General features: G+C 43.6%; 1 protein-coding gene across 1 annotated transcript; it reads left to right on the forward strand.

The window, feature by feature from the left end:
- Positions 1–5,974: 5,974 nt before the first annotated feature.
- On the forward strand, positions 5,975–9,116 carry LOC104314613 (antimicrobial peptide THP2). Its single transcript, XM_069806538.1, is given in 4 exon segments — positions 5,975–6,063; positions 7,295–7,373; positions 8,047–8,171; positions 8,885–9,116. Coding segments are annotated over 3 exon segments (348 nt in total). The 5' UTR covers positions 5,975–6,063; positions 7,295–7,315; the 3' UTR covers positions 9,050–9,116.
- The last annotated feature ends 5,479 nt before the right edge of the window (positions 9,117–14,595 follow it).

Below are 14,595 nucleotides of genomic sequence, written 5' to 3' on the forward strand. Positions count from 1 at the left end.
TCCTTTCTGCTTCTACCAAATGGCCTTGGCCTCTGAATCACCTTGATCCTATCGCTCCTGGTAGCAACAGTTCCTGCTGCAACAAAAAGCTCTCAAAATCTTCCTTTGCAGTGAAGCAAATACCAGTGTCTTCAAAAAACCCATAAATATCAACTAGGCAACATTGTGGAATTTATTTCTTTCCCCCCCTTTAATAAAATCAGTTACAATGGCATTCATATGGTTGAACCTTGAGTGTTTTTTGTAGGGAAGGAGGGATATTTCATACAACTGCTCACACCACAGGCAGTAACGCACAGGTGGGCTGGTGGCTTTTACAGCTAGACATTTCTCTACTTGCACCTCACTGCACCCCCAGGGAAAAAAGAGGTCATTTCATCCCCCGCTTCCCAATGGCCATATTCCTGGGACACTCCTGCAGTGACGATGGCATCTTTGTCAGGGATGAAACCTAGCTTCTCTCTGTGATGAGTTCATGGGTGCTTCTGTCCAGCAGGTACACATTCTGGTAGTTTCCAGGCTGCTTTTTGAAGGTATTACAGTATTTTTGACTGAGATGTCAGAGACAGAATCCATGCTTTCTGTCTCTTTTTCCCTGCCATCATGGCCTAGCAGTGTAGAAAATGCCAGGACATCTCCAGGTGCTTCCTTGAGAGGGCTTGCAGGCATCTGAGAAATTTCACTTCTGAGGGGACGTCATGCAAAGGAAAACCAGGAACATTTTAGATAACATCAGACCCTTGATAGTGACACAACCCCCAAAAAATGTACAAAGAAGGAAAGAGACTAGCAAACACATTTCCAAAAGTTATGGATGTGCAACATAGCGATTTAGCCGTTATCCTCTCAGAAGCAGTTGCTGAATGTGCACAGAACAGTGCCCAGTCAAATACATTACCAGACTTGAGGGTTTGACTCCTAATGGCTTGTTGAGTGGGTTTGGAGAGGTGCCCATGTATGTAAAAAACCCTCTGAAGGGGAAATGCTGTCTTTGTTAGAGACACAGCTCCCATTTATACTATTCCGCAGAATGAGTGCTTATGGCTCTTCAGCTTGCAGGAGACGCTGTAGCACAGTATCTCCTGATGCAACATTTCTCGATTTCTTGTATCCTTACTTTTGCCTTTATTCTAGCACTCTTGTTGTAAATGTTTGTACTTTGGTTAAAAATCTTTAGAACAATTTGTCTCCATTAACTATAAAGGAAGAGCAATGAAAATAGCTCAGACTTTGGTGTTTGCCTTTAGGACACCTAAACTTTGGTAAGAACACTCCTGCCATTTATCTCTAGAAAATATGATTCAATTCACAGAGATTCTTTGGGTTTTAGAAACTTTAGGGTACCTGGCCTTTGCCAAGGAGCTTTGAACACACACTGCATGCCTGCCAGTCACAGTGTGCTCCTTACACCAAGAGGCTGGACTCTGCACTGGTAGCCTGATAACTTCAATTAGCTGTCAAATCAAAAATAAGTTGGAGGGCAGATTTGTTCATACAGATGTTAATCTCATCATTTCTCCCTGGTTCCTCAAGATAACTACATAATCATTGAAGTCTTGAGCTTGATTAAATATTTTTTGTGTACTGTTTGAAGTTTACGACTGTGTATCCCTTCATTACTGATTCAGATGACCTATATTTGGGTCAAAACTTTATCTGTTAACTGTAATGTAGTACATCTTTTGCAAATTCACTTAGGACTATAGAACAATAGCTAAATACTGTTTGTCCTCCTTTGGGTGGATTTACTTTGGCACTGCAACTGCTGCTAACAGCTTTTGCAGCTAATCTAGAGGAGCCTGAATTGCTATACTATACAGTCCACAGTGGCATCAAAATGCCTTGATCTCATGGGCATCGGTTATGCCGTATGGCTAGAATTCTGTTCAGTGCACGTGAAGGAGGCTAAGGGACGAAGTTGCCGTACGACTAAGGAGCAGTCTGTGGTTAGCTAGGCCACCAGCCATCACTGTTGTTCAACCTAGCTCCTCCTTGGAGCACACTAAACCACCTGCTTTTGGGGCAAGCTGCTAGGGCTCAGCCTTTTATTGGTCCCGATGTTCTGGCTGTGCCTGCAGACGATGACTTCCAGAAGCCTGGAACCTTCATTGCCATGAGCAAACCGTCCTCTGGAGGCGAGGGATGGAACAGCACGCAGGTATTTTGTGTAGCAGCATTTCAAATAGGGGTGACACTACTGGAAGACCTCCCTAACATTTGCTGCTTTTTTTCACCAGAAAACTGTTAGGAGCAGAGTTGGAGATTCTCCCTTTTCCTCCTAATTGTCTCACCTGCTGTGCTAGATACAGACTCCTAAGATGGGGGTAAGATCCTCCTTCCCCTCTGGGAAGTGGTCTTGGCACAATTACCCAAACGTCTTGATTTGAAAAGGGTGAAAGCCATTTCTCCTCAAGACACTCTGCAGCCTCACTGTGAAGACGCTTCCCTTAATAGTGTATCCCACCTGCATCAGGCAGAGCAGCGCTTCAGGGTCCCTCTATCAGTTCTTGTGCCAGGGCTCTAAGCAACACATTATTACATAAAATGCTGACCCCATCATAATATTTCTCCTCCTACAAAGAGGACTGGGTGATCTGGACCTCAAATGGGTGGGGGAGTGTGGCATCATTGGTGAACTCCAACTTGAAGAAGTTGGAGAGGAGACTTGCTGTGCAGATGGAGAGAAACGTAACTGGATCATCTTCTGAACTTTGATGAAATAGGAAAACAAAAGAAACACATTATTTAAGCAGAAGGAAACTCTCCATGAAGAATCCCTTTCCCTCTTCACTGAAAATAGTGAGAAAGTAGATGGTGTTTTGGGTCAAGAGGATTACTTACCTAATGTCAAGAGCCAAATGATTGTGAGGTGCTGCCCAGCTTAGCTGGGCTGAATCCCATGCACTTTCCTACCCGCGTACCCTGGGTGAAGGAAGGTGTAGTTGGTGTTACTGTGATCCCGGTGTAAGTCAGGTCTACCAGCAAAAGGCACTGGAGAAAATTGCTGAGATTGTGAAGGGCAAAACACTGACAAGTCCCTCCTGATGGAGGGAACTGGCTGGCTGTGTCCTGCTCATAAGAACAGGAGCTGCAGGTGCAGATGGAAAAGTTATCCACCCTAAGATCCACAAACCAAAATCTTGATAAGGTCTGCCTCACCACCATCAGCTTTGGACAACCAAAGGTGCTCCATCCCTCCTCTGCTTCTCCCTTCCCCATGTCGAGGCAGAATTATTTTGATGGTAACGATGGAAGTGACTGTGTAGAATTTATAATTAACAGTGTCAAGAACACTCAGTGTTAAAGCTAAGTCCTTGACACTACTTGCACGTGGGACCTTGGACATGTTAAAAATTAACGATGCATCTTTGTTTCCTTGAGGAATCAGGTTGAGTAACAGTAACAGTCAGTAGGCAAGCTAACCACAAACTCTTGGCAAGTTGTGAAGTAACTGTAACTTTTGCAATTTTATTCCATGCGTTTTCTGCTTTATGGCCAGAAGTTCATAGCCACACCAGAAAGTCAACTATCATTTTGCAGCTTACTTATAAAAATATGTAGAAAATAAAAAGCTATCTCAATTATCAGGGTATGCATTTAAGGGAAATAATTTGTAGGCATGTTTTCACATGCATATATATCTATGTGTATCCATGCATGTATGCACATGTGTACATTTCTGTATACTTAAGAAATTAATGTCGAAGTATTGAAAAAATCACATCACTAGTAATTAAACTAAGGAATCAATAAGCAATTAAAATATTTCAGTTTAGTTTTGATACTAAATGATCTGTAATACATGGTGTTATTTGCAGAGATCTTGGTCAATTAGGAATACTAATTGTTCAAAATAGCAAATGTATCATAATTGATTATGATGTACTTCAGGTGTCATACTAAAATATTGCATGAACAATGTTTGTTGACTGAAGTGAGGTGCAAAGTAAAATATGATCTGAAAAAGTATTTAGTAACGGTGTCTTCAGATAGTCATTAGGTATGTCAGCAAATGACTTGGTGCAATGGAAGATCAGTAGATAGGAAAGGATCACTAGACCCTAGAGATTTTGCTGAGGCTCCTCAGATCTTCATTATATTGATTTATGAATTCAGTTTGACTTGGATTTTGCTATTGAATAAACCACAAAACAATGTGAGTTGTAGTGAGTGTTTGGAGACCGTCTGGTCCATCCATCTCTCCAGACAGAGCCAGTTTCAAAGAGGGACCAGGTTGCTTAGAGCTTTTTCCAGTTGAGCTATATGGGGATCGAGAGTCTAGAAATTTTCTGGGCCCCCATTCCAGTGTTTGATGACCCTCATTGTGAGAGGGGTATTTTCCTTATATCTAATTGGAATTTCTCTCATGGTAATTTGTGTCTGTTACCTCTCACCCTTCCACTGTGCACCTCTGAGAAGAGTGTGGCTCCATCTTCTCTATAGCTACCATTAGGTAGTTGGGAACAGCAATTAGATGATAGATGACCCTTAGCCATGTTTTCTCCAAGCTGAACAAAGATGGGTCCTTCAGCCTCTCCTCAAATTGCTCATCCCCCAGTCCAAACTCTCTGGGTTTCCAAAAGAAAAAAATGTTATGTACCCTCTACAGGACCTTGATGTGGTGTAGCCCACACATGGGTTCATGCCCCACTAGGCATTGGAGTACCTTCAGAGTACCTCTGGTACTTCTGATTCACTTTCCTCCTATGAATCTAGCTTGCACACATGAAAACCCCTCTGCAAACTGAACAAGCACGAAGTCACAGAGGACCATCAGGGGATTGCTTCAAAACTGCTCTAATAAAATTGTAAACTTCACTGTGGGTACTGCTCTAGAAATGTCAGTATTCACCCGTGGACAAAAAGGCAAGGCAAATGTTAGGAAATGAGGGTAAAAAAGAAGCTGAAAACAAAAGAATAAATATGATCAGGCACTATCCAAGATGTTTTTTGGACATTACATGCAATTCTAGCCAGCTCATTCCCAAAAGGGTGTAATAAATAACAAATAAGATAAATGTACAACAGGAATGATCCACTGAAATAGCTGGATCCATCTGAAGACTTATCTGATAGATGTGGTTGATAGAATCCCTCTTTTCATTGTGGGAAAATAGACAGACAAGGGACAGTGTAAGAACAGACCACAGCATCAGTAGTGATGTAGAGAGGTGAAAATGGAATATTTATTTACTACTTGCCATGACAGAAAAAGCAGAGATGATCAGCTGGCAGACTGAGAGCAGAGAAGCAAAAAATGAATGCTCACCTAAGGCATAATATGTTTGTGGAATTATCAGCTGAAGGTCCTGTGGAGGCCAGAAGTACAAGAAGATCAGCCAGAGTCATGGAAAAATGCTCAGTCAGGAGCTCTGTAGCCTGAGGGTCCAGAGACAGACTCTGGCACTGGATTTCCCTAAGCTAATGTATTTTCCACCAGCTGGAAGGGTGTACAGAGACATAACCACGATGCACTCACCCTTTTTCAGTGCATTTTATGCTCTTTACTTAGGCATACTTAGTGGCCACTGACCACTAAGACAATGGACATTTGGTTTAGTTTCATATGTCCATTCCGTGTTCTTACAGTCTGTATTTATGGAACAGAAGATGAACTAACTGGGAGTGCAGAGAAGCATACTGATGTCTTGTATTGCAATGGATTAAGTTGCTCCTAAGCAGGAACAGTTCAACATATGTCCCAAGATGTTTGACACATACCACGGTGGCTTAACGTATCTTACACAAACTGGAGTGTCACAAGAGATATTGCATGAATAACCTGGGATTTTCCAAAAGAAATGTTTCAATTGGTTCAGAGAGAAACCCTGCTTTTTCACTGGGAAATGAAAAGCATCCTGATTCTGGTTGGATTAGAAGTCACCCCAAAAAAAGGGTAATTTTTTGATTGGCTCAATGTGTACTGGCTGAGAAGAGAAAGCAGTTGTCACTCCCCTTAGGAAACACGTTATAAAAGAAGTTATCAGCCCCACAGCCAAAGCCCTCTGGAGGGAAGGGACCAAGAGCAGGTCTTGTTTGGCGGCTGGGCTCACCTGATACCCGGTAATTTCTCAGTTCTTTTCAGTCTTTCTTTCAAAGTCTGCTGTTGTCTTTTCCTCAAAAAACCCACCCCAAAACCAAAAACCCAAACCTCTGCATTATTAACCTAAATTTGTAGGTTACTAAAAAAGGTTAGTCTAAGTTTTCCAGAAATTGCACAGGTTGAATAAGTAGTCAAATGTGTGCTAATAGCTAGAATATTTTGATAAAAATACTGCTTACTAACTCCTAGGAAAAAAAAAAAATATCTCTGGGTCAGATTACTTTAGAGAGCTCTGTGGTCCAGCAAAACTGGTGGTCTCTACAGTGGAAACCAGTATACTTTTTTTATCTATGTCTCTATTTTAAGAACTTTATTTCATTTTCAGAATTGTTAACTTTGCTTACTTGTTTTTTCCTGATATTTTCAAACATATAGAAATTTGTGCAAACTTCTAATACTAATTTCAAAGCTGGTTTGGGCCACCGTCTACCATTCTGTTTGCAGAAATAGGACATTTTGGCACAATCTCATTTCCCTTCCTTGCTTAAGAGAACATAATTTGTGACAGATTAGAAGATTTTCTAATGCCAAGATATATGACATTTACTACCTCTTCTTTACCCATAAGCCCCCTTCTAGGCTATCTTATCCTATTTTGCTGATATTAGTTCAATTATTAACTCTGTCAATGAAGGCATTACATGTTTGTTTTTCAAATCCCTTTTGTCAAATGGGAACTGATTTGGTTGTACACTTCCATTCTAGAACTGCTGCCTGTAACTGAAGATTTTGAGCAAGTTGATTTTAGCTGTTATTTCTTGATAAATCTTAACATTGCAAAATGAACATTTTTTTCCTGAAGTTTCTAAGTTTGACTGTACAATCACCTCATTTTGCTTAGTATTGTTTGTTTATTTATTAGATAAAACATTTAACTACAAATAAAGTCATGATTGCATTTTGGCTAAAGACTATTTGCAAAATGTGAAAGAAATCCAAGCAATCAAGCTATTGAAATAACTTAATGATCGCATACCCTGCAAGCATGTTGCCCCATATATATTTACTTTTTCCCAGAAATGCTCACACAGCAGGCATGATGTCATATAGGTCTTACTGGTTATTTTTGAAAGTTTGAAGAAAAAGGCAATATAAATGCCATTTTGATTAACACAGTATTTGTACAATTCAGAAGACTGTAGATTCCAGGGACTGTCTGTCATGTATCTTTCTTGGTCCTTTTCCCTACAGTGACACAGCAAATCCGTAGTCATGAAGATCCTTTACCTGCTCTTTTCTCTTGTCTTCTTGGCACTCCAGGTTTCTCCAGGTAGGATGGAAAAGAGATGCTAGAAGGGGATTTTTGTGCACCTGAAGTAAACTTCCCAGTACATCTTAACTACTACTGGTTAAAATTGCTAGAAACCGAGTGGCAGTTAGTCAAATAGCTAAGTGCCTGTGCTCCCCTAAGAAAACTCTTTCAAAGGTGGAGAAATGATGACTACTGAAGAAAAGTGATTTCTCACTTCTGGTGTCTTCCTAAAAAGATTGTGCTAAACGCTCTGGTGCTAGACAACTGAGACAGTGCCTGTGGTGGCCATGATCTTTGGATAACAGCACACTCAGCAGTGCATATGCAGATGAAAATAAAGCCTGGTGAACTGTTTTCGGATAGGAGCCAGCATTAAAGCCTCTGGACCTGTGACCCTTTTCCCTAAGGTAATGGATAATGAGTCACAAGGTCTGTATCATTCTCCACCTGGATTTAAGGCCACCCATTTAGATGCACTGTGAGCTAAGGATCCCACCTCTGCAAGGTGTAGACCTGCTTCATAATCTCACCTCTTACATGGCCTTTCAACATGGCCAAATCTGGGCGACAGTCCTTAAGGCAAGTTGGTGGTGAAGGAAGCTCAGTGAATGGGAAACCCCGCTGGCATTACGACTTGCATTGCCTTGCCCTGCAGAATGAAAAGGAAGGAAATACTTTGTTATTGTTGCAGGTTTGTCTTCACCCCGGCGCGACATGTTATTTTGTAAAAGAGGAACCTGTCACTTCGGAAGATGTCCCATCCATCTAGTTAAAGCTGGAAGTTGCTTTGGGTTCCGCTCCTGCTGCAAATGGTGAGTTTGACATTCGCCAAGGCTTATCTGCAGCATGAGCAGACAAATCTATTTTGCCTGTGTCCTTAAACCTAAGGTGCTATTGAATGATCAGATTGGATATAAGGAAAAAATCTATTATGCCATGGGGACAGTCAAGTTTTGAAGTAGGTGGAGCTCCACGGTGCTCTTTCTCCTGAGCTGTGCACCATGATCTGCCCCAGCAAGAAGGAAAAAGTACAATTGGAGATGCCAGCCTTGTGCTGTCCCATCCCTGTTTGACCCCTTTACAGCTCCTACGCCAGAGCAAAACATCAGGGTTTGGTATTTACAGAACGGGGCTGCCATGCTGTATAAGGAACAGAGGGGAATTCAGTTACGCTGCAGGGTGAACACAGATCTCTGAGTGCCAGCAACTGCATGCAAAAAGTGCAACGGTGTTGTAAAAAGAAATTATCATATGAAAGGTAGCCTTCTGTTTTCACTCAGGAATGAATGCATTCACCCCAATATCAAGGGATATCCATTTAATTCCCTGCTTTTCCTGAGGCAATAAGAAAACAGTCTTCTTACTCACAGGTATGAGTGCACAGGGCCGTCCCAGCATGAATACACATGACATTAGGTATTTTGGAAAGTATTTATAGCCAGGAGGAAAATATGCATGGACTAAGAGTAAGTAGGGGGGGAATACAAGTGGAAAGAGAATCTGAATCTTTTTTTTTTCTCTTTGTGCAGGCCATGGGATGTATAAAAACTTCATGGATTGTGCATTCAAGAGTGATGAAAATTTCTTCTAAACCTAGGAATTTGCTTTGAATCCCTTTATTGCTAAAACCACCGGATCCTGCTACAAAGTCTCATGCGCCTTTCATTTTTAATCCAAAAAGCTTTATGATGTAGAGTAAATCCAAATGTATTCTGCATTGCTTTTCCCCCTTTTGAATAAACTGTTGTTGATTAGCATTCACATCACTGAAACATGGGTGTCTGTTGCATGGACTGAGGGCTATGAACCTACCTGGGTTTTGACACACAAATCCCAGAGGGCAACAATTTACAGTGCCAACAGCTCCTTAATTTGAGTTTTTCTGAGACATAGAGCTGTCCAGGGCTGGACAGACATGGACTGAAGACCTTTCCCTCCAGTACCAAGAGACAGGCTGGCTGGAAGAACTCAGCTTCCCTTTGCAGGAATGTGTTCAAATGCCCAAATCCTTTTTTTCTTACTATGTAGAAATCTTTTCTTGGGGAAAGAGAAATAGAAATAGCTTAACACCCAGACACCCACCATCCATTAAAATTATATGTCGTATGTTGTTATGTGAGACTCAGTGTTCTGGCTTCTGGAAGATGCCCGTGAGCATCCCAGGAAAGATGTAGACCTATTTTCTTTTTTTAAAATAATGCAATAGTTTATGCTAGTTCTTTTCTCTCCAGAAGTTATTTGCCCTGTAATTTCACAGCAATAGATATAAGTTTTGCTTTTTTTTCCCACCTGTCCCTCTGAGAGGATGCATAAAAGATAATAGATGGAGAACATCAAGGTGACGTCTCGAAGGGGTCCCATGGATCAGATGGGTAGTCCTGCAGGGAGTGAGCAGGGTGTCTTCTCCTCTCCACCCATCTGGAGGCAACCTGAGGCTAGACTGGCTGCTCTCTGCCAAAGGGCTGACCTCACCCTTTCTACAAAATGCTTCCATGCTTATGATCCACCTGTGGGTAAATATGTGTGGATGTCCATGAACATGTATGTTCATAAGAAGTTACTCTGGTTGTTCTGGACTTCTCTTTCCAAGGAGGCCACCTTCAGCCATCGCCAACTTGCCAGCTGGGTATGCAGCACTTGGCAGAGACGCTAGGCTCCTGTTTGTTGACATTTGCTTCCATCATGTTTCATTGGGTAACTTAATCCAGCTCTCACTTGCTGGCTCTATGCTGACTCTAATTTTCCAGAACACACCATATTAAAAAAAGTGTTTGCAACTTTGTCTTCAGGGAGATCGCTTGGCAGCAAAACTTTACCAGTGGTGGAGTTATGGAGCAGAAGGCTCAGAAGAGGTTTTCATTTTCTGCCTTACTCAAAAAGCAGACTCATACATATCATATAGAAGTACAGCACAGAGATATGGTTACTTCCCATCTTGACAAAGCTGAACATCCCTCCTAGGGAAAGCCTCAGGCCATGGGACCCCCTGGTCCAGGGGTCATCTCTCAGGAGACATACAAGGAATGTCCTGTGCTCACCCCACGCCTGTCAGAGGTTCAGCTGTCTGTTTTCAAAGCCAGGATTTACATGGAAATGCCACATGGCCTTGAGTAACAGTGCTGCATGAGAAAGAGTTGTGATAAGCAGGACTCTCCCAAACATCACTTGAGAGCTGCTTTTCAGCTTAATTTCTTTTCCCTGGCTCTTGCTTGAGCTATTTGCCAGATTTGATCCTGGCTGTAGACCTTGCTGACCTGCCTACCTGGTTTAAATCTGGAGCTGCCTCATTGCTGTGAAGCCAGACTTCCCTGGTGGAACAGCCTGGCCTCACCGCTACCTGACAAGTATTTTGGTCACACGCAGACCTGTGCACAGACAAACATACGTGTTCACCTGCAGCTGCAGCACAGCTTTGTGTGTTGGTTCGTAGAAGGGCTGAGGTTTAGTGCCTGACAGCAGAGAGCAGCAGGGCTGGTCTCATATGGTCTCCAGACAGGAAAAGGGGATGAGGCATCCTGTTTCTTCCCTGGAAATTGGGAAATTTTAAGATACAGGTTACCCTCAGCAAGCTTGCAGATGACACCAAACTGGGAGGAGTGGCTGATACACCTGGGGGCTGTGTTGCCACCCAGAGAGACCTCAACAGGCTGGGGAAATGGGTTGACAGGAACTTCATGAAGTTCAACTTGGAGAAGTGCAATGTCCTGCACCTGGGAAGGAACAACCCCATGCACCAATATGTACTGGGGATATATATATATATATATATATATGCTGAAAAGCAGCTTTGCAGAAAAAGACCTAGGCATCCTGGTGGACACCAGGTTGAACATAAGCCAGCAATGGGCCCTTGAGGCAAAGAAGGCTATCCTGAAGGTATCCTGGGCTGCATTAGACCGAGTATTGCCCCCAGGATGAGGAAGGTGATCCTTCCCCTCTACTCAGCACTGGTGAGGCCAAACCTGGAGTAGTGTGTCCAGTTCTGGGCTCCCCAGTCCAAAAGAGACATGGACATACTGGAGAGGGTCCAACGAAGGGCCCCCAAGATGATGAAGGAACTGGAGCATCTCTCCTATGAGGAAAGGCTGGGAGAGCTGGGACTGTTTTGCCTGGAGAAGAAAAGGCTCCGAGAGGGGATCTTACTAATGTGTATAAATACCTGACGGGAGGGTGCAAAGAGGACGGAGCCAGGCTCTTTTCAGTGGTGCCCAGTGCCAGGACCAGAGGCCATGGGCACGCACTGAAATGCAGGAGGTTCCCTCTGAACATCAGGAAACACTTTTTTACTCCGAAGGTGACCGAGCGCTGGCACAGGTCACCCAGGGAAATTGTGGAGTCTCCATCCTTGGAGATCTTCAAAAGCCATCTGGACACGGTCCTGGGCAACCAGCTGCCAGTGGCACTGCTTGAGCAGGGGACTGGACCAGATGACCTCCAGAGGTCCCTTCCAGCCTCAACCAGTCTGTGATTCTGTGATTCTGTGAAACTATGTCTTTATTGAAGCTGGGAAAAGCAGCCTCTGCCCAGAGGACACCAGGCCCATGATGGGCTGTCTCCAGCCCATGAGCACCCAGCAGGAGCAGCGCTTCCACTCCTGCTGTCACACCACCTGGGGGCAGCAGAGGCAGGGAGGGGAGAGGACAATGGGAGATGGTTCCAGGAGCCAGAAGCAAGGGGGACGTCCTGCTTGGAAAGTCCAGGGATTCATCACTATTTCCTGCATAAACAAAGCACAATATGTGGTGACCGATATTTATTTCTTATGTCCCTTTTCTGTCTTCCTCCTCTCTGCCAATTCTCCTATTAGAAAGATCTGTAAGGAATTACTGGACAACCCCACCTCAGATAAACTCCAGTCCTTATTGCAGATGACTTGGACCTGTACTTTCCTTAGTGGTTGCAGCCTTGAACCCAAGGGTCTTCAGAAACCTCAAGGAGATGGTCCTGTGCCCCACACTACACAAAGATCAAACTTCACTTTCCAACAGCATGGGAAAGTCTTCATGAAAGCCCCCAACCTGGTCTCATAGGGCTGAGGGGAACTAGGAAGATGCTGGCTGAATTTGGGCTTCTTCAGCCCCACACAGGGCAGGTTCAAGCAGCGTTACCAAGGGACTTTAACCCTCCTTCCCTGGCCTCTGCCTTTCAACATGAGTGCAGGAGGGTGTTATCCAGCAGTGTGGTTGTAAAGAGAACAAAAGATCTATTTCAGCCAAAAAAGCAGAGGGCCAGTTCCTGAACGTTTCACTTTAGAACTTACCTTTTGCAGCAAACCATAAAGGCTGAACACCTTCCAAAGATGTGATTAGGGTGATAGCATGTCAAAAAACTACAGAATCCCCCTTCTTGCTTACATTGACTTTCATTTCTTGGAGTCAGAGATACACCTGTACAGAGAAACAATTGAAAGGAAAAGATAATTTGGGAGAATATTCTGTAATTGCAAGAAGGGCTGGCACTCCACTAGGATTTCAACTCATTTTGTGGGCACAGTATTAAAAAGACCATAACTGCACCTTCAGTAGCAAGTGAACTACCTCAAAGTACTATCAGCTAAAGCTCTGAGGCACAGGTATCCCTGCCTGTTTGTGGTACAAAGGAATATTTGCCATCCTCCCACTGTCCCTGCAGAAGGAGTAGCTCTTCCATAAAGCCTTGGCTAGCTCATCCAGCCTGGGGTAGAGGGCTTTGATATCGCAGAATCACACACATCTAAGGGTCCTCGGAAGGTGCTAAATATCTGTGATTAGACAAGAGACTTCCCCATTCATTTTTTAGGTAAGCAGTGTAAGCTGCATAGGCTGATTGCAATGGGAACTCATCTGGAGAGACCCCGCAGAGGAACAGCTAAATGCCCAGGCTGGAGCCCAGAGCTCAATCCCTCCCTAACCCACAGAAGGAGCCAAACTCTTATTCTTGGATGGCTTTCTCCACACCAGCCCCTCTACTCTCAGACGAAGGAGCATTGCGAGAGCATCCTTTGGTATATCCCATTGCATGACTTTTCATGCTGGAGCAAAGCCACAAAACCATTCCTTCCTTTGAGTAGCTCTAAAAAAATACGGTTGCTTCCTGGGACATGGAAGACCCCACTGATGGGGGTTCACACCTCACTCATCACCCCTCTTCCCCTCTCACCTGCAGCACCCTGGACCAACAGGAGGAAGAAGGGGAAAAGCAGGTACAGGATCTTCATGGCTGATGCCTGGCCCAGGTCTTCACGGGGCTGCAGAGGGGGACACCAAGGCAGCAAGGGCATGGGACACCCCAGGCAGTGCAGAAGCCTGGGAACAGTGGTATACCAAACTGCAGATGTGTTATCCTGAACAAAAGAAGATGGTGCTGTCTGTAACCTATTCACAAGAACAACAGCTGCCTATGCAATTTCGTGAGTAGCCTAACGAATAGTTCAGGAAGTTTCAGGCAAGGCAGTACCTAAACACATATTTTTCAGTTATCTTCCTTATGCTTTCTTCCAAGCGCAGACTGTAGATCTTATGTCTGGTGATTTATGCTGTTTGAAGTAAAAAAGCAGCGGGTGCTATTTAGAGAATGCAGTCAGTAAACTTACCTTTGGAAGTACCTTGGGCCTTACACAGGGCACACTTGTCTCTAAAACAGACTTAAATGTTTCTAGGGAGACATAATCAAAGATATAGACTAGGTATGCTTTCAGGTATGCTCATCATATGAGTTATGCCTAGTGCTTGTGCTCTCTTGCTTCTGCATCTCTTTACCAAAGGCCAAAGTAGAGAAGGTTTGCATGCTTCGGAGATGCTTGTGCCAATGCTGAATGCAAAAGCAATAGTAAAGCTACAGTCATGAAATGATTCTGTGCAGCAGCTCACCAGTTAGGAGAAAGAGGGGAGAGAAGTGTCTCAGTGACCAAAAATATCAGGAAAACACAACTTTTCAAGTTAACTGAAGGATGAAAGAATGGAAATTCTCTATACTGCTGCATGTAAAGTGGTTCCTCCCTTTAAGTTATAGAGTTCCCATTTCCCCAGACTACAAGATGCTGGTGTCCCTCTTCAAACACCACAGAAACTTTCCAATCTCTCTTGCGCTGGGGAAACCCTGGATCCAGCTTCAGCAGGTTCCAAGCTCTAATGGGGAGGAATTTGTATTATCAATTTACTTTTTTCCCTAGAATGCTCAGATGACATTATTATGTGAACAGATACATCCAACAGTTTGTCATTTAGACAGTTCCTCTATGACAGAACTTGAAGAGAGAGTG

Source organism: Haliaeetus albicilla, chromosome 18 (genome assembly GCF_947461875.1).
Source record: "Haliaeetus albicilla chromosome 18, bHalAlb1.1, whole genome shotgun sequence".
In the NCBI taxonomy this organism is placed as follows: domain Eukaryota; kingdom Metazoa; phylum Chordata; class Aves; order Accipitriformes; family Accipitridae; genus Haliaeetus; species Haliaeetus albicilla.